At 55.6% G+C, this 20307-nt stretch overlaps 1 protein-coding gene across 1 annotated transcript in view; it reads right to left on the bottom strand.

Moving 5' to 3' along the window:
* Positions 1 to 20307, bottom strand: part of MYO15B (myosin XVB) — a 1465505-nt gene that overhangs the window by 555015 nt on the left and 890183 nt on the right. Inside the window, exons 29-30 of the mRNA XM_085614939.1 lie at positions 9442 to 9632; positions 461 to 787 (exon numbers count right to left, since the gene is read on the bottom strand). Of these exons, the coding sequence (XP_085471065.1) occupies positions 461 to 787; positions 9442 to 9632 (518 nt within the window). The remainder of the gene's footprint in view (positions 1 to 460; positions 788 to 9441; positions 9633 to 20307) is intronic.

The following is a 20307-nucleotide window of genomic DNA, read 5'->3' on the forward strand; positions in this document are numbered from 1 at the left end:
TCATCAAGGTGCCCATCAGGGTCAAGCTCAGAAATATCAAAAGGTACAACCCTGCTGCTTATGGCTTCCAGCACTCGTCTAGCCACTAAGTCCCGGAGTAGAGGATTGCCTATTTACTCCACTCTTACGGAACATCCTCTCATCCAAGCTGAGAACTGCAATCGTATTCTTCTTCCAGCAAGCAACTTGAGGCCTGATTTAGAGTTTGGTGAAAAGGGTATTCGGTTGTGACAGCAGTTCCTTTCAAGGCACTAAGATGACCATAGGTCTGGCAGACATCCCCAAATTTGGTGGGTGGGTTACTCTGAGGATGGTGGAGGTAGCATCTTTCGCCATCCAAGTGGCCACTACTCAATAGTGCCTCAGAAGGGGGCTAGTCTATAAAGCTGTACTCTATGCTCACATTCATCCCTTTATTCAGCTAAAGACCCCTCAATTTAGTGAAAGTAAAAGTACTTGCAGGCTTTGGAGCAGTGGGTTGAGTGGCTGGGCTGGTTTTCTTCTGGCTGGCTCGTGACTGTTTTTGGGAGTTGATTGGCTTTGGTTCAGTAGGTTCCACTGGGGCACGGGGTGGAGCATGGACTGGAGGTGGCGCAGGGGCTGGAGGTGTCAAGCTCTGAGGAGGTACCCTGGCGGGATCTGGAGCCCGTGGCAGCTCTTGTTGCTTTTGCTGTTTCTCCTGCTGCTTCAGTTGTTTCTGCTGCTGAAGCTGCTGCTGCTGCTGCTGCATCTGCTGTTGCTGCTGTTGTTGAGAAAGCACGCTTGCTTGAAGTGTCATCTGCTGAGCCTAGATGGCAAAAAGAACCACTCTTTACCTGTGACACCAGTTTTCCATCATGAAAATTCGCACTGCGGTAATATGCTATGGAACTATTTATTTTATTTTTCGTATTTAATTTGACCAAGAATATTTTAATCCTGCTATACTATACATTAAACTGAATGATGCGTAAATCCAGACTTACAAACACACAGCTCTGTAACATACTGAGACAGTGCTGTACATGCACATGCTACACTTATTTTCGTATTTACACTCAGAGGCACAGGAATATAAAATGATCAGCCCAGAACCACACCATTTTTAGTCACGTACCAAAGCCAGGATTGGAAGTCATTTCGCTCCTTGGATGCAAACTTACCACTGCACTCCTGACAGCCATCAACAAATTCTAAAGCAGTGCATTTATCGCTGGAAGGCTCTACACTGGAAAATATTTGTAAGCCTGCTACAGCAAGAAGACCATGCCTGTACTTCACATGAGCCTCAATTCTCCAAGACATTGGAAACCTACTCAGTGATGAATCGGTGAAGTTTGAGGCCGCCATCCTCATACTCGTATGTTAGTTTCCATCTCTGGGAAGGACACAGTTGGCACAGAGTCACCTGCATTCCCGCCCATGTATATAGGCACTTTTGCAGTATGTCCCTGAAGACGCTCCCGCCTTTCATACAGAACTTCCTGCAGAAGTGCATACATACATAAAGTTATGTTATGCTGGAGAGGGGGCGTGGCTTGGAAGCCGACGGGCATGGACGCGTGAGCGACGAGCTCCGCATCCAGCCCAGCCAATAATCCTGCAACGAGAGTCTCCCCGGCGATCTGAAGCTCCCGGAGGGCTTCCCCTGCCAACTCGGGACCCCTGGAGCAGTCGGGCGGAGTGGAGCGAGGCGCAGAGGGCTGGCGCGGTGCCGGTGTCACGGCGGAGGCGGGCGGCCGTCGGCCATATTGGGCGGCCTGTGAAGGGACGGGCGGCAGCGGCCCACAGTGTCTGAGGAGCTGGCCGGAAGTGCGGCTGAATCGGCTGCGGGCACCGGAAGTGCCGGTCTTGCCCTAGCGACCGGTGGAGCGCTGCAGAATCCGCCTTCTGTGAGGGGTCCGGGATTGGGAACCCCGCCACACCCTGAGCTAGCGGCGGTGGCCGCACTGCGGAGAGGCGGCGACACAGCGGACGCGCTGGGCTTGTGCCGGGAGCGGAGGGCCTGGAGCTGGAGTGGAGGCAGTGGACCCAGCGTGTTTGGTGGACAAGCGAGGTGGGTGACCGGCGCTGTGAACACCTCGAAGGTGGTGGCTTGGCTGGCCACAGGTAGCGGGCTCGAGGGCCTGGCTGTTGGATGGTGCCCGCCTTGGTGCGACAGCTCCAGAGTTCCCCGGAGGACAGCGGTGGGGGTCGGACGGTGCTCCCTGCCACAGCGGCGATGACGGCTTTGGAGAGTGATGGGGGCCGCTCCCGTCGGGGCACCCAGTGAGAGGCCGGAGTGCGCCGGAGCCCTTGTTGTCCGGAGGCAAGGGGGAGCAGGTCCCTGAAGCCGGCGAGGGGGCGCATTTACCGCAGATTTGGTGAGCGGGCCTGGAGGCCGATTGGGGAGGGCCTCCCTGACGAGCTGCCTGGCTGGAAGAATGGGCAAGCCGCGACTCAAGCTGGGGGGGAACCCAGCGGAGTCGGCGGGAGACTCTACCGGTGGCCGAATGGGCGGAACCAGCGCCGACTCTGCGGCGGGCCTGCGACAGCTCGACCAAATCCTGCAGGCCATAGCGGACACGAAAACTGCGCTGCAAACTGATATCGCTCAGGTGTCCTCGGATCTGGGGCTGCTCCGGGCGGACCACAGGAAGCTGGTGGACAGGGTCAAGACCTCGGAGGACAGGATGGACCTGGTAGAGCCAGCACAGAAGGTATTGGAGGGTCAGACAGCGGATCTCCTACGGCGGGTGGTGATTCTGGAAAAGAGGGCCGAGGATGCTGAAGGGCGCAATCGCCGCAATAACATTCGCGTAGTCGGGCTGCCTGAAAAGATTGAAGGGGGAGATATGTTAACCTATCTTGAGACCTGGCTACAAGAGGTGGTGGCGGCTGAGGGACTTACGCGGTTTTTTACCTTGGAGAGGGCGCATAGGGTTCCGGCCCGTCCCCCGGATCCGGGCCGCCCGCCCCGGCCGGTGGTGGCTCGCCTGCTGCATTACAAGGACCGGGATATCATCCTTCAGAGGGCCAGAACTTCGGGACCCTACCAGGTGGAGAACGCTCGGATTTCTATTTACCCGGATTACCCCATGGAGGTCCAACGCAGACGTTCCTCATTCCAGGCGGTGAAGAGGGCGCTGCGGGAAGAGGGGCTGCAGTACTCTTTGTTGTTCCCGGCCCGCCTCCGAGTTGTGCTGGATGGGGCGACTTCCTTCTTCACTGACCCCGCGGCAGCCTGGAGTTGGCTGGAGTCGGCCCGGACCCGAGCGGCGGCGCATGCTGCTGGGGAGGGGCCGCAGGGTACCCCGGCGAAGGCCCGTCGCAACAGACGCAACAAGGTGAGGGCAGCGGGGGCCCGATCGCCGGGAGCGTCCCAGACGGCTCTGGAGAGGCGAGCTGCACTGCGGGCGGTCTCTGTGATTTCCGGGGCCACGGCCTCCCAGCCCAGCGAGGAGTCGGGCTCCAGGAAGGGCACAGAGGACTCCCACTCGGACGGTGCTGAGGAGCTGCCGGATGTTACCCCTGGGACGGCAGATGAACTGTTGGACGCTTGAAGGTTTGGGGAGTGCTCGGGCCATGAACTGAGGGACATGGGCAGGGAGGACCGGGTACATGGGGAGAGGGAGGCCGGGCCGGGTTTGGTGGGGCTCGGGGAGGGACCGGTGCCTGATGGGGCCCACGGATGGAGATTATTGAGGGGTCCTGGAGGTGGGAGCGGGGGAGCCTGCAGGGAGTGGAACGCTGGGGGAGGATTGGTGGAATCTGGGCGTGGATGCTCTGGGGAGGACTGCCGTCAAGCCCGTCAGGCGTAGAGCCACCACCTCAACCTCACGGACATAGTGAGACTCTGGTGGCTACCAGAGTGTTTGGTTTCTGTTTGGGGTAGTATTTGGATGGGTGACTGTGGTTTAGAACCTGTTCTGGGGAAGGGTGGGGAATCGGGGAGTTGGGGTGTTCTGGGGTTTCAGGGGGTTGTCAGTGTGCCTTGGAGGGGTGGGAAGGGATGGTTAGTTCGGCGATGGGATGGGGACCCCCCCTGAATTGAGAATTATGACTTGGAACGTGAGGGGGCTCACCTCTATGGTGAAGAGACATAAAGTCCACGCCTACTTAGTGCGGAGAGGGGTTCAGGTAGCCTTCCTTCAAGAGACCCACTTAGAGAGGAGGGGAAGGCATTGCAGAGGCGCTGGCGGGGTCAATTGTACTATACAACCTTCTCGAGGTTTGCCCGGGGGGCTCTGATCTGGGTGAGAGCAGGTGTCCCTTTTCAACCCTTGATGACGTTGGTAGACCCAGAGGGCAGGTTTGTGGCAGTGCAGGGGCGGCTGGACGGGAGGGACTTGAGCATGTGCAGTGTATATGCCCCTAATATGGACCAGGCCGCGTTCTTCTCCAGGCTGTCGGGGCAGTTGGCGGCGTATCTGACGGGGCCGGTGGTGGTGGGGGGGGATTTTAACTCAGTGACTGATGTGGAGCTGGATAGGTCCCACCCGCCCCTGGCGCAGTCGGTGGTGCGTCGGGTGGCCAATAGCCGACGTAGCTGGCAGGCTACTTGGGGTCTGGTAGACACTTGGCGTACTCATCACCCGCTGGACAGGGATTACTCCTTCTATTCTGCCCCTCATGAGCTGTATGTCCGATTGGATGGTATACTGTGTTCCCCGGACGTCCAATCGCTGATGCGGCATAGCGAATATCTAGCTAAAACTCTCTCGGACCATAACCCCTGTATGGGGGTGCTGCAGTGGTCCAGGCAGTGGCAAGTTATTCCCACGTGGCGTCTTAACCCCCTGCTTCTGGAGGACCCGGTCTTCCGGGATGAGGTTAGTGACTGCATAAAACAATATTTTGAGCGGAACTCGGGTACGACGGCAAGCCGGGCGACGGAATGGGACGCGTTTAAGGCGGTTGTTCGGGGGGTTTGTATATCGTCCACAGCCGGAGTGCGGAAGACTTTATTGAAGGAGGTTGATGGGGCGGAGGCCCTGCTGCGGGCGGCTGAACGGGCGCATCAGGCAGGAAACGGTGAGTTGGCTGCTGTTGCCGAGGCACGTGAGGGTGTGGCGGTGCAGGTGGAGAAGCTCAGCTGTTTTGACCATAAAAGCTACTTAATGCGAGCGCACGCGGAACGGGATAAGGTGGGATCCCTTCTGGCGTGGTTGGCGAACCCGACGGCCCGGGGGGAACCGATACTTTCTCTGGTTGAAGCGGGGGGGTGCCCCGGTTTATTCCCAGATGGGGATAAATCAGCGGTTTGCCAGATATTATGCTGGGCTGTACGATAGCACTATGGAGGGGGAGCCTGAAGGCCTAGCGGGCTTCTTACTGGAGGCCCGCCTCCCTCGACTGGACCCGGAGATTGGGAAAGATCTCGGGGGTGCCATATCGCTGGGCGAGATTCGTGCGGCGATTAGGCACATGGCCCGTCGGAAAACCCCAGGGGCGGATGGGTTGCCTGTCGAGTTCTTTGCGGCGTTCCCGGATCTGTTAGCGCCGCAGCTGCAGGTCCTGTACAGCGAGGCCTGGCAGCGTGGGTGCTTGCCCGCCTCTGCTCGAGAGGCGATTGTGATACCCTTATTAAAGCCTGGAGGGGAGGCCGACGCGCGTACGGCGTATCGGCCGCTCTCCATGCTGACGGTGGACTATAAAATATTGAGTAAGATACTGGCGTCGCGCCTTTTGAGTCATATGACCGCCTTAATCCACCCGGATCAGGCGGGCTTTATTCCTCAGCGCAGCACGGCTACTTCTGTGCGACGGTTGTTGCGAGTGATGGAAATGGACCGGGAAGTTTTCCCGGAGGCCTGCACGCTGTCGGTCGACATAGAAAAGGCCTTCGATAGTGTGGAATGGCCTTACTTATACCGAGTGCTGCGGGAGTTCGGCTTGGGGGAGGACTTCGTACGCTGGACCACGTTGCTTTATAGCGATGCTACGGCCCGAGTGAAGACGGGGGCTACCATATCGGCCTCCTACCGTGTACGGCGGGGGACGAGGCAGGGGTGTTCCCTCTCCCCCCTGTTGTTTGCCCTGGCCGTCGAACCGCTGGAGGCTCATGCCCGACGAGGGGGTGCTTATGTGGGAGTTTCCCTGCGGGAGGATCCACACTATATCTCCCTATATGCAGATGATCTGCTGATGTTCTTGGCGGATGCGGAGAGTGCGCTGGACGGACCGGTTACCCTCTTGGAGGAGTTTGGTCGGCTGTCTGGGCTTAAGGTCAACTGGGGTAAGACGAGCTTGTTCCCGTTGTCGCAGGGGGGACGGCCCCCGCGGGCGTTGGGACATATCCGATGGGAAAGCAGCTGCCTCCGTTATCTGGGGGTTAACATTTATCATACCCAGACTGATTTGCTGGAGGGGAATGTTGGCAGGGCACTTCGAGGCCTACGGGGTAGCATGGGGTTTTGGAGTACGCTCCCACTCTCGTGTGCTGGGAGGGTGGCGCTGCTGAAAATGGTGGCGCTGCCACGGCTTCTTTACTATTTTCGCACCCTTCCTATATGGATCCCGGCGACGTTTTTCGCGAGGCTGCGGGTATTATCCACGGGCTTCATTTGGGGCTCGGGAAGGCGTCGAGTGGCGCTGACCACCTTGCGGCGGCCAAGGGCAGAGGGGGGCTTGGCGGCACCGGATTTTGAGTGGTACTACTTGGCGGCCCAGCTCCAATGGCTTACACAGGCGGTGGCCAGGGAGTACAGGGGCCCGGAGGGCCCTCAGGGCAGACTAATACCGCGACATGTGCTGGCCTTTATAGTCCTTCACCAGAGATTAGACCTCGCCCAGCTCACCTTGGAGGAACGTACCCTCCGGTTATGCTGGAACAGATGCCAGAGGAGGGCCGCCATAGTCCACCCCTATGCCCCGGAGATCCCCCTGGGGATGTGTACGGCGTTCCCGCATGGGGGAGATTGGTCGGGGTTAGCGGTCTGGGAGGAACTGGGGGTACAGATGGTGGGGGACTTATTTAGAGAGGGAGTACTGTTGCTTTTCCAGGACTTGCAGGACTCTTATGGGCTCCCGCGGGGAGACTTCCTGCTTCATGCGGCCCTGGTGGCGAGCCTCCAGAGGCATTGGAACATGGGGCTTTCGGAACCGCCGACTGCCGCGGGTTGCCAATATGTAGTGATGGCGGCGGGGACGACTAAGGCCATCACTTGCCTCTATCGCCGGCTGTCGACGGAGAGACTCCTCCCCCTGGGCGCCCTGAGGGAAAAGTGGGAAGCGGACCTTGGAAAAGAGATCCCCGAGTCCACGCTGGTGCGGAGGGCCTGGAGGGGAACGAGGAATGCCCGGTTTCAGTTAGTCCAGTTTTTTACGTTACACAGGGCATACCTGACGCTGGCCAAGATACTGCGATATTTCGGGGGAGCGCACTCTCAGTGTCCGCGGTGTGGGGTAGACGGTGCGGACTTTCGGCACATGTTTTGGTCCTGTACGCAGTTGGGCGACTACTGGGAAGCAGTGGTGGATTGTTTGAACCAGGTAACTGATCGCTCCATTGCCCCGGATATGGGGACCTGTTTGTTGCTTTGGTTCCCCCACACTCGCCGCACGAAGGTTACTAGCAAATTTTATGATCTGGGGTTGATAATGGCCAAGAGGGAACTGACTCTGCACTGGAAATCCCGGGGGGGACCTAACTTCCTGCGCTGGAGATCGGCGTTGGCGCGTTGGGCGGGGGCTGAGGGCACGCTCCGGGTGCAACTGGCCCTCCGGAGAGATGACGAAAAGGCGCTGGCGACGGCCCAGGCATGGGAAGCGTTGGTGGTAGAACTTCAGGGGTTGATGTCCGAGGCTGGGGCCGAGGAGAGCGGGTCTGACGGGCAGGAGGTAGTGGGGAGCGGGGAGTAGAAGAGGCGAGGCGGTGGGCTCTGGCCGCCTGCACCTTTGGCTGGGCAAGCTGGAAGGTTCTGTTTGTTTAGGGAGAGGCTGGGCTCCTGTATCTTATTGTCTAGGGAGGGGGGGCACGTCGAAAGAGGGAAAGGGGTAGGGGACGGGGGCACACTGACAGAGGGTGGGGGAGGGGGGGTAGGGGACCGGGTAGGAAGGTTGAGCCGTCTTCAGGAGAGTCGGGGTTGCTGCTACATGTGTGGTACTTCCTGGACGGGTGGGGATGGTGAGATGATTGTTGCCTTGTTGAGTTGGAAAACAATAAAAAAAATGTTTAAAAAAAAAAAAAAAGTTATGTTATGTTATGCTGGAATACTTGCAGAGTGGAAGTGCCCTTGTCCCTATATAGGCTCCATTTCATAAATTTTCTGGGATGACAACTACATAATTTTAGTGAAAATCACCCCGAGCTACTAATATTGTTATTGTTACATACTGACCACATCAGTCAAGAATTTATTATTGTCCACAATATGAAAGATTATGCGCAGTGTTCACCTCAATTCATCAGGCATGGTTTCCAGCAGTAATATAAAAAGGCTTTGTCAATGTGGAATGCCTTCATGTGGGTTGTACATAACAGCCATAGCTGCACTGCCCCGTCAATATTACTAATAAGTCTCCTCAACGCCCCTTGAAATATCACTCAAATATCATATTTTCATATATTTTGAAAATGCAACCATTTTCTCCAAATATCAGCGTCTGAGTTTTGAAAATCCACACATTTTCTTCTTGAATGCATGCTTTTCGATTGTGGTACACATATTATTTCAACCAAGCAACAGCTTCTAATTTAGTAGGCTTGGCAACACACAGGAAAGCTACATAGAGGCAGCTGGAGAGCTACCAGCAGCTCACGAGCTACTTGTTGGAGAAGCCAAGCAATAACCTTCACCGTTATGGCGGAAGAGCGTCGCCCCCCTGCTGAAAACCAGCAGAGGCAAGGACAAATAAAATGGTAACATGTTTTTATTATCTTTTTATTTTGCGTCCTGAAAGCAGAGCCGAGGGAGGGGCAGGGACAGCCACAGTGATGCTGCAGCACCACGGAGGAGGGGAGAGTGGTGGGCACTGCTATATGCGCATGATGGTTTGGCCGGCCATGTGCGCATAGCCTTTCCCACCTAGCTGTGTTGTACAGCTGGGTGGAGAAACCAACACAGGCTACCACTCTATGTCTGAGCGCCAAACCAAGGTGCTCCGATCAGTCCCAATGCTGCGCACTTGCTGGAAATAGCATTCCCAGCATGTAAGCAGGGATGGGTATGGGAGCTGGGAGCCTGCGCAGTCTGCACCAAGTTCCTGACATGGGTGCAAGGATTAGGAGGAAGGCGGCGGCCGTCGGAGCAGGTAAGTGTAGTTTCATTTATTTTTTGTCTTTTTTGTGTGCCCCCCCCCCCATCCCCCCCCTCCTCACCCCACCACTTCACAGTGGCCGCTCCGGATATCCTTACAGACCTTCTGCAGCTCACTCCTTCACCCAACATTTTTCAGATAATTCTATACTTCTTTCCAGTTTCTTATTCTCTCCATCTTCCACTTTCTCCTCATTGGCATGCTCATTGTGCTGCTGCTCACCAGAAGGAGGGCCTGCTGGTTGATGAAGGTCTGCTGCTCAGCTGCTGCCCTCAAAGAGGCTGTGTCAGACTGGGGCGGTTGCGGCGGCTGCATTATTATGGGCTGCGGCTGCTGCATCACCATGGGCTGGGCCTGTGGCATCATCATCGGCTGTTGCATCATCATAGGCTGTTGCTGTGGCATCATCATTGCTGCAGGATGGAGAAAGAAAAAGGTCATCTGTTGCACACCCCTACCAACAATTCTCCCATTCCAAAGGTATTGTAGCGTTCAGTGGGTCCCTGCACAGAAAGTAGTGTGGATGCTGTCCCTCCAATGCTTGGAAAACCTGACTGTGAGGCTTCTAACCGTTTCAATGCCGATACCCAGGTGAGTACATGAGGATCCTGATCACAAGTGGCTCGTGTCAGATACAATAATTATAGCATCTGATAATACTGGATGCTATAAATATCGCCTCTTCGGACTCTTCTCTATGTAGCAGTAGTATTTCTTGTTTAAATTGAATGATTGTGGAGATACAATAGCCCTCACCACTCCTCCAATGGCAAGAACTAAACAACTCCAAGCCAGAAGCACAAGTTACTACTTGTGTAACGATATATCTGTAAGAGACATTAGTTAGTGATAGATTCCTTACCTTAGAATATCCCCAGGCGTCAGACTGGATCCGGAAGGTTTTTTGTAGCAGTACCCCTGCGCGTCAGTAGGTGGCATCGAGCGGCTCCGCGTCCGTCGCTGGCGTCGTAAGCGCCGAGATGACGTCACGGAGACTACTTAGGCGCCACCCAGGCACGCTGACGTCAGTTCTGTACACGACTTTCTGTGACAGGAACGTAGAGCCATGCAAGAAACTGACCGCTGGGGCCATGAAACTAGGGCCCTGAAAAGGATGACCTTAACCCTAGAAATAAGGTCGCAGAATGGGGAGGATGGGTGGGTCGGTAAGGAATCTATCACTAACTAATGTCTCTTACAGATATATTGTTACACAAGTAGTAACTTGTGCATCTGAAAGAGTCACGTTAGTGATAGATTCCTTACCTTAGAATAGATACCCCAGCAATACCAACCCCGGTGGTGGGTCTGCGAACAAGAGTACACCAGGAAGACACGGAGAACAGAACTACCAAAGAAGCCGTCTCTCCGGACCCGACTGTCAAGGCAGTAATGCTTGGTAAACGTGTGCAGCGATGCCCACGTAGCTGCCTAACAAATGTCCTGCAAGGGAACGCCGCGCCCCAAGGCAGTAGTGGCTGCAGTTGTCCTGGTAGAATGGGCACGCAGCCCCACAGGAGGCTCCTTCTTAGCCAAGGAGTAACATGCTTTGATGCACAGAACGACCCACCGAGTGATGGTCCGTTTGTGCAGAGCCCAACCTTTTTTGGCGCCCACATAGCCAACAAAGGGCTGGTCATCCACCCGGAACTGCTGTGTACGCTTCAGATAGAATGTGAGAGCACGGTTTGGGTCCAGACGGTGGAGCCTCTCCTCCTCCCTTGAAGGATGCAGAGGTGGAAAGAAGGTGGACAAAGTGATGGTCTGCCTGATGTGGAAGGGCGTGACCACCTTTGGCAAGAAAGAAGGACGGGTCCTTAAAACCACCTTTTCCGGGTGAACGGAAAGGAAAGGGGGCTTGGAAGAAAGAGCCTGGAGCTCACTCACCCTTCTGGCAGAGGTGATAGCTACCAGGAAAGCCGTCTTGAGAGTGAGAAGACGCAAAGGACAGTTATGAAAGGGCTCGAAGGGAGCACACATCAGATATGTCAAGACAAGGTTTAAGTCCCATTGGGGCATTATGAACGGCACGGGAGGAAACATGTGCGTAATGCCTTTCAGGAAACGGTTAACAACCTGGGACTTAAAAAGAGAAGGCTGATCTGGAAGCCGTAAAAAGGCGGAGATGGCCGAAAGATAACCTTTGATAGTGCCCAGAGCAGAGCCCTGCTGGACCAAAGAAAGAAGGAACAGAAGGACTTCAGAAAGAGGGGCAGAAAGGGGATCCACAGCCTTCGCTGTGCACCATGCCACAAACTTGTTCCTCCTGCAGGCGTATACCGTTTTAGTAGAGGGACGCCTGGCTGCCAGAATTGTATCACAGACTTCGGGAGGAAGATCGAAAGCTACCAACTGTCGCCGCTCAATCTCCACGCATGGAGGTGGAGGCTGGGCAGGTTCGGGTGGAGGACCGTCCCCTGCTGCTGCGACAGAAGATCCTCCCCAAGAGGCAGACAGATCGGGGGATCGATTGCCATGCTGAGTAGCTCGGGATACAAGTATCTTCGTGCCCAATCCAGAGCCACCAGGATGACTTGGGCCCAGTCGTGCCGAATCTTCTTCAGCACTCTGGGCAGAAGTGGTATAGGCGGAATGGCGTACAATAGACCGCAACTCCACGCGCGATGAAAAGCGTCGCCTAGCGAGTGCCGCCTTGGAAATTTCAACGTGCAGAACTGAAGACATTGCGCGTTCTCTTCGGTGGCGAATAGATCTAACCAAGGCACTCCCCACCGTTGAAAGAGACCTTGCACCACTTCCGCCATTCGTGATCCATCAAGCACCGGCGGCTGAGTTCGTCCACCCTGGAGCTCAGAGATCCTGCCAGGTGTTGAACTATCAAGGTGATACCTTGATGTTCCAGCCATGTCGAGAGGCGCAGACCCTCCTGACATAGGGTCCAGGACCCCACCCCACCCTGTTTGTTGCAATACCACATGGCGGTGGTGTTGTCCGTGAACACCTGCACGACACTTCCCCGGACAAGTCGGAACGCCCGAAGCTCCAACAGATTGATATGGAGCCGGGACTCCGCCGGAGACCAGAGGCCTCTGATCTCCGCCTCTCCCAAGTGGCCTCCCCATCCCAGGAGGGACGCATCCGTCACCACTGTGTGCTCCGGTTGGGGAAGGGAGAGGGATCTGCCATTGACCCAATCGCGATTCGTGAGCCACCACTGCAACTGCCATGCAGTGCCCTCTGAGATCTGGACATGAGCGGACAGGTTGCCCTGATGTTGTGCCCATTGGAACTTCAGGTCCCACTGCAGAGCCTCCATATGCCATCTGGCATATGTCACCAGCAGGATGCAGGAGGCCATCAGGCCCAGAAGCCGGAGGGTCATCCTGACTGAAACCCGGGACAAAGGCAGAAAAATCGGAATCCTAGCCTGAATATTTTTGGACTCGCTGCTCGGGAGGATAAACCTGAAACAGCGTCGAATCCAGAACCGCACCGATGAAGAGGAGCTTCTGAGAGGGACTCGGCACTTTGATGAAGAACCCCAACAAATGCAGGAGGTCAGCTGTAGTCTGAAGGTGGTTGACGACTGCCTGGGGCGAGCCCGCCTTCAACAACCAGTCTTCGAGGTAAGGGAAGACTGACACCCATGCCCTGCGCAGGTGAGCTGCAACCACCGCCATCACTTTCGTGAACACCCGAGGGGCACTGGTAAGGCCGAAGGGGAGCACGGCAAACTGAAAATGCTCCTGGCCTACCGTGAACCGCAGGTAACGCCGGTGGGCCGCAGGACAGGGATGTGAAAATATGCGTCCTGCAAGTCCAACGCTACCATCCAGTCTCCAGGGTCGAGGGCAGCCAAGACCTGAGCCAGAGTCAGCATTTTGAACTTCTACTTCCGGAGGAAGCGGTTGACGTTCCGGAGGTCCAAGATGGGACGCAGACCCCCTTTGTCCTTCTTGGGGACCAGAAAGTAGTGGGAATAACAACCACTCCCTACTTCTGGTCCAGGGATGCACTTGATGGCCCCCTTGGCCAAGAGCGCCGCAACTTCCTGCTGGAGAGTCGCCAAGTGTTCCCCCGACATGCGGTGGTACCGAGGTAGCATGGCTGGAGTGGTGGACTGAAAGGGAAGGGAGTAACCCTTGCAGATGATCTGCAACACCCACTTGTCCGATGTGATAGTGTGCCAGTGGGAGAGGTGATAGCAAATCCTGCCGCCCACTGGCGTGGGGTTCTCCCCAAAGCTCGGATTAGGAAGGTTTGGAGGCAGAAGCAGCTGGGGCGGAGTTGGACTTCCCCCCACGCTGATTCCCAGAGCTGCCCCTGCGGAAGCCATGTCCGCGGCCGCGCTGAGGCTGGTTCTGCACAGGCTTGCTGAAGGAACGTGCCTGGGCGCCCCTGCCTTGGCCACGAAAGGAACGAAAACCAGGAGTGGCTGGGCTCTTCGTGGAAAGACCCAAAGACTTGGCCATGGCCCGCGAGTCCTAAAATCGCTCCAGCGCACTGTCGGCCTTATCACCAAATAGGCGAGTGCCGTCAAAAGGAATGTCTATGAGCGAGTTCTGGACGTCGGGCGAGAACCCAGTAGAACGCAACCAGGCGTGGCGTTGCAGCGCCACAGTCGTAGAAATGGCCCTGCCCAACGAGTCAGCGGTGTCCAAACCACACTGAATGGCGAACTTAGCTGCATCCTTAGCCTCAGCAACCGCCTGGAAAAGCACAGCATGGACCTCCTCAGGACACTGAGGCAACACCTGAGCAACCGTATCCCACACCGCGTGGGAAAAGCGGCCCAATAAGCAGGCGGTGTTCACCGACTGCAGCCCCAAGCTGGCCGAGGAGAACAACCGCTTACCGAACTGTTCCAGCTTCTTAGAGTGCTTATCCGGTGGAACCGTGGGAAAGGGAATCTGCAACCTCGAGGCCTGGATGACCAGACTCTCAGGCGTGGGATGAGTGGTCAGAAACGTGGGGGTCACCAGGCGCCGGGCGGTGACGCCTGGCGGCATTCTTATCCACAGGGTCCCCTGTGGCTGGCCGGGACCAAGTGCCCAACAGGACGTCGGTGAGGGCGTTGTTTAAGGGAAGCAGTGGCTCCGATGAAGTCGACGCCGTCTGGAGCACCTCACTAAGGAGGTTAGTTTTGAAGGCCACCATAGGAAGATCAAGGTTGAGGACCTCAGCAGCCCGACGGAGCAACACCGTGTAGGAAGCGCCCTCATCCATCGTAGGCGGGGGAGACGCAAACCCTGGGTCAGAAGCCACATCGAGGTTGCCGGCGCCCTCCAGATCGTCCACCCAGTCCTGCTCGGAGCCACATAGACGGGCAAGAGGGTCCTCGGACCCCTCCCAGTCATCCTCCACCTCCGTTGCAGAAGGAACCGGCCGCGGTGGCAGAGCCGGAGCTGGAGAAGGGACAAACGGCGTCGGAGACGGCCCAGTGCCGTCTCCCAATGCGGATCCCAGGCAGGAAAGAAATGGTCCTGGAACCGGGGCAAGGGTGGAACGAACGGCACCCACTGCTCCGCCTCCGGATCTGGACACGGGACCGCGGGGCCCAAAGGCGCACCAACGGGAGCCCGAGGCCTAAAAAGGCGGTCCATGGTGGCAAGAAACTCTTGCACCTGTTCGGGAGTCGCCGACAGAACCGGGTAAGGCGGGTAGGCCGCGGGACTCCCAGGCTACAAGGGAGCCGCAGGGACAGAACCCCTGTCCCCCCTCGTCTGCAACCGAGAACCGACGGGGGGACGTCGGAGAGCAAACACGACGTGTAGAGGCTCAAATGGGGACCCCATCAGAAAGGTTAAAACAAGATTAAGGTCCCACTGTGGCATTACAAAAGGAGTGGGAGGAAACATGTTTGTAAGGCCCTTGATAAACCTCAGAACAACCGGAGATTTAAACAGTGAAGGTTGATCCGGAAGGCAAAGAAAAGCCGATAAGGCCGAAAGATAGCCCTTGACTGTGGCCACAGCGCAGCCCTGCTGAGCCAAGGAAAGAGCAAACTGGAGTACATCAGAAAGATGGGCCTTTAAAGGGTCAATGGACCTCTCTCCACACCATTTTACAAATTTAGACCACCTGTAGGAGTAAATGGACTTGGTGGAGTGTCGCCTGGCCGATAAAATAACGTCCACCACATCAGATGGGAGAGAGAAAGAGCTCAGGTTGCCCCGTTCAATCTCCAGGCATGAAGGTGTAAGCTCTGGAGGTGGGGGTGTAGAACCTGCCCCTCCGACTGTGAGAGGAGGTCTGCCCTCAGAGGGAGACGGAGCGGAGGGCACAAGGAGAGGTGGAGAAGATCTGTATACCACACCCTTCTTGGCCAATCCGGGGCGACCAATATGACTTGGGACTGGTCTTGGCGAATCTTCCTCAGAACCCGAGGAATCAAGGGTATGGGAGGAAACGCGTAAAGGAGTCGAGAGCCCCAACTCAACTGAAACGCGTCCCCCAACGCCCCCTGCATCAGAAACTGGAGACTGCAGAATGACGGGCAGTGCGCGTTCTCGCGGGTGGCAAACAGGTCCACCCGAGGTGTCCCCCACGTCCGAAAGACGTGACGAACCACCTCCGGATGGAGCCTCCACTCGTGGTCGGCGGAGAACTGCCGACTGAGACTGTCCGCACGAACGTTCAACACCCCAGCCAGATGATTTGCCATCAGACAAATCCGATGGACCTGAGCCCAGGTCCACAGACGTAGGGACTCCCTGCAAAGACAAAGAGACCCCACCCCTCCCTGTTTGTTTATATACCACATCGCGGTAGTGTTGTCCGTCAGGACTTGAACAGACTGACCGCGAAGGGAAGGGAGGAAGGCCTTGAGCGCCAAACGTATTGCCCGCAATTCCAGAAGGCTGATGTGAAGCAACCTTTCCTCTGGAGACCAAAGACCCTTGATCTCCAGATCCCCCAGATGAGCATCCCACCCTAAAGTGGAGGCATCCGTTATCACTGTGGCCACCGATGGAGGTAGATGAAAGGGCTTCCCTTGGGACAGGTTGCGCTCCACCAAGATAGATCCGCTGCAGCTTCTCTGGAGATCCTGATCGACTCCCTGAGATCTCCGTTGTGCTGATACCACTGCTTGCGGAGACACCACTGGAGCGCCCTCATGTGCCAGCGTGCATGGTCGACCAACAGAATGCAGGAAGCGAACAGACCGAGCAGGCGAAGGACCTTCAGAACTGGAACAACCGCTCCATTGTGGAATAAAGGGACCATCTCCTGAATGTCGAGAATCCTTTGAGGAGGAGGGAATGCTCGACACACAGTAGTGTCCAGTACTGTCCCTATAAACAGGTTGCGTTGAGAGGGCACCAGGTGAGATTTGGGCACATTGATTGAAAAACCCAAGTCGAATAACAGCTGAGATGTTACCTGCAGATGACGCTGCACCATCTCTGGGGACTGTGCCTTCAGAAGCCAGTTGTCCAGGTAGGGGAAAACTGGAATCCCTGACCTCCTGAGATGAGCAGCCACCACTGCCATCACCTTTGTGAAGACTCAAGGTGCGGTAGTAAGACCAAACGGGAGGACCGCAAATTGGTAGTGTTGCGACCCAACCGTAAAACTGAGATACTTCCTGTGCGACTTCAGGATTGGCACATGGAAGTATGCGTCCTGCAAGTCGAGCGACACCATCCAGTCTCCTTGCTGCAACGCTTGAAGAACCTGCGCAAGGGTCAGCATCTTGAATTTCTCCTGTTTCAGGTAAAAGTTCAAGATTCTGAGATCCAGGATTGGACGCAATCTGCCGTCCTTTTTGGGAATCAGGAAATACCGGGAGTAGCATCCCTGGCCCCTTTCCTGCTCCGGAACCACCTCTATTGCACCCTTTTGGAGCAAAGCTAGAACCTCCTTCTGCAGGAGAAGCAGATGGTCCTCTGAGCAGTAACCTTGGCAAGGAGGGTAAGGGGGAGGAAACTCCCGAAAGGGAAGGGCGTACCCAGTCTCTACGAGGTTCAAAACCCAAAGGTCTGTCGTAACAGATTTCCAACCCCGTAGAAAGTAGGACACCCGACCCCCCACAGGTCTTACATGATCCGGGATGGGGGATCTAGGGCTGCTTCCCTGAAGCCTCATTGGGAGCAGAGGAGGAGGAGGAAGAAGAGGGGTTGCATCCAGAACCTCTCCGACCCCTTTGCCTCCCTCTATAGGATTTATAGAGGGGATTCTGCTGTTGCTGCTGCTGCTGTTGTTGCTGAGGCTGTCGGTAGGAGCGAAAAGACGATCTTCCAAAGCCGCCAAATTTTCTAAAACTAGAACCCTTTGCAGGAGCCTGCAGACCCAGAGACTTTTCTGTTAATCTGCTGTCTTTAAATCTCTGCAGTGCAGAGTCCGCCTTCTCACCAAACAACTTCTGCCCATCAAATGGCAAATCCACTAACGTGGCTTGAACATCCGCGGAGAATCCCGACGAACGGAGCCATGCCTGCCTTCTTGCAGCTATGAAGGAACCCATAATCCTCGCCACCGAATCCGCCGTATCCAATCCTGACTGGATCACCTGTCTGGCAGCGGCCTGAGTGTCCGTAACCACCTCCAAGAAGGACACCTTATCGCCCTCAGGCAGCTTAGGGGCCAAAGTCTTCATTGAGTCCATCAATGCGTGTATGTAACGCCCCAGCAAACACGTGGCATTAGATGACTTTAAGGCCATACTCCCTGAAGAGAAGGTCTTTTTAGCAGCCTGGTCCACCTTCTTAGACTCCCTATCTGCGGGAGACTGAGGGAAAGCACCCGAAGCATGCTTCGAGCAGGATGCCTGCACAACTAGGCTCTCTGGAGACGGGTGTATCGATAGAAAATCCGGATCCCCAGGCGCCACCCTATACCTTCTTGCCACCTGTCTGGAAACCGCCGGAGAAGAAAGTGGTTTCCGCCATACATCCAAAACAGGCTCCAAGATGGCCTCATTAAAGGGCAGTAAAGGCTCCGAAGTGGACATAGGAGAGTGCAGAACCTCCGTCAACAAGTTCGATTTATACTCTGCCGTGGGCAATTGTAAATCTAACAGCTCTGCAGCCTTTTTGATCACAGTATGGTATGGAACCAATTCTTGAGGCGGAGAGGATCTTGCTGATGTGTGTTCCCATTCTGGGGTAGTGTCCAGGCCACTAGCCTCTTGTATGCCCTCAAAATCATCAGAGGATGTGTCCACCTCACCTTCCTCTACCTCTGCTCTATACCTTCCTTCTTCTAATACTCTCTGGGCCTCCCTTCTCGATCGAATGCGAGGAGGCGGCGATGTCTATGTCGTACGCGGCGTCGGTGGAGCCAGAGGTGTTGGAGTCGGCGGCGCCATAGATGGAGTCGGCGGCGCCGGATGCGGCGCCGATGGAGTCGTCAGCGGCGTCAAAGAAGGCTCCGAAGTCTGATGGTCCATCCGAAGTCATGTCGGATCCCCAGACGGCGCCGGAAACTGCCACGAAGGCGCCATCGGCAGAAAGGGCATGAAGGGGGCCTGAGCATAATGCTGCGGCACCCCCAATGAATACGCCATAGGACCCACGGGACCAGTTGGTGCTCCGGATGGGAAGGCCGCCCTATTGAAAATACCATACATGGCATTCAAGAACTGAGAAGAATCAGTACCTGGAGCAGGAAATTGAGGATAAGGCACCGACCCTGTATCCCTCTGTGGAGTACTTGGCTGCGGCGCCGTAGTGTCCTCCACCGAAGCCATAGATTCTTCCAGCGCCGGAGTCGGTTCTTCCTCTCGTTCCTGATCCGAAACAGGCACCCGATCCGGAGACGACGCCGGAGATGGCGCCGGGGACTGCTCCGGAGACTGCGCCGGTGAATGCGCCGGAGCCCGCTTCGGCGACGGAGAACCTTCCGGAGTCTTAGAGGGAGAAGGAGAAGGTGAAATGCCCTTACTCCGATGACGCCGAGGTGAAGTCGACCTCGACTTCCTGTTCTTCGAAGACCGACGTCGTGAAGAGTGTTTCCTCTTCTTATGATGTCTTCTTGACTTCGAAGACGATGACCCCGGCCTCGACTTCTCTTTCTTTCTCTCTCTCTTCTCCTTACCGATCTTCGCCATAAACAATTTGGCCTTTCTTTCCTTTAAAGCTTTAGGATTCATCCTCCTACAACATTCACAGTCTTCGACATCGTGGTCCGAAGAAAGACACCACAAACAGTCCTCATGTGGATCCGTCATGGACATATGTCCGCCACATTCTCTACAGGGCTTAAAGCCCGACTTCCTCATCGAAGACATCACCGAATTTTGTAACAGAAACACCTTAGCACTACAAAGTAGCAGGAGTACTGGAAAAAAACGTTGCGCGTCGACGGCGCGGAAAAAAGGGAACTGACGTCATCACGCCGACGTGGGCCTCTTTTGGCTCCGGTGACGTCTACGGAGTCGCGAGCGGAGCCGATGTATTATGACGTCGCCCACGTCGACGTGGAGTGCTGGGGAAAAAAAACATTCCGTGGAATGCTGGCGCAGGGGATATTCACAAGGTGAGGAATCCACTGGCAGATGTATCCATCAGAAACTGTTGGTCAACGGTGAGAAGTAAACAATGGGAAGAAAAGGAAGTGTCCCATCCTTCTGAGTCAGCCAGTCAGTGGTATCAATGTACTAAGTGCTGATGCCCAAGGCTCGGATTTCAGAGTAGAAGTTAACCTCAATATTTTCATCATCACTAAGCTATGTTCTTCTTGAATGCATGCTTTTCGATAGTGGTACACATGTATTTCAACCAAGCAAAAGCTTCTAATTTAGTAGGCTGGGTTACATATAGGCAGCTGGAGAGCTACCAGTAGCTCACGAGCCACTGGAGTCAAGCTATCCTGGCTGATGATGAGTGAAACCCTGAAACCCGTCCTAGGATGCTTGTTTCCAGTCCAGGGAGGACCTGGCCTGGCAGTTCAGGCTGGACTGTTCCCATTGGGCGTAGTATCATGACTGATTTGCATATGGCTAGGTTCAAACTGGAATGGCATGGGGAGCCAAAAAAATGATAGATCTAGGTCCAGATCTCTGTACTGGGGTGAATGTATGACATTGTTCTGCATTCTGTCCATCAATTGTTGTTTCTGCATAGGCTATTTCTCAGCATCTTCTAGGCCAGAACACATTTGCAATGCCAACGTCTATACATCCGC

This window comes from Triturus cristatus, chromosome 7 (assembly GCF_964204655.1).
Source record: "Triturus cristatus chromosome 7, aTriCri1.1, whole genome shotgun sequence".
NCBI lineage: Eukaryota > Metazoa > Chordata > Amphibia > Caudata > Salamandridae > Triturus > Triturus cristatus.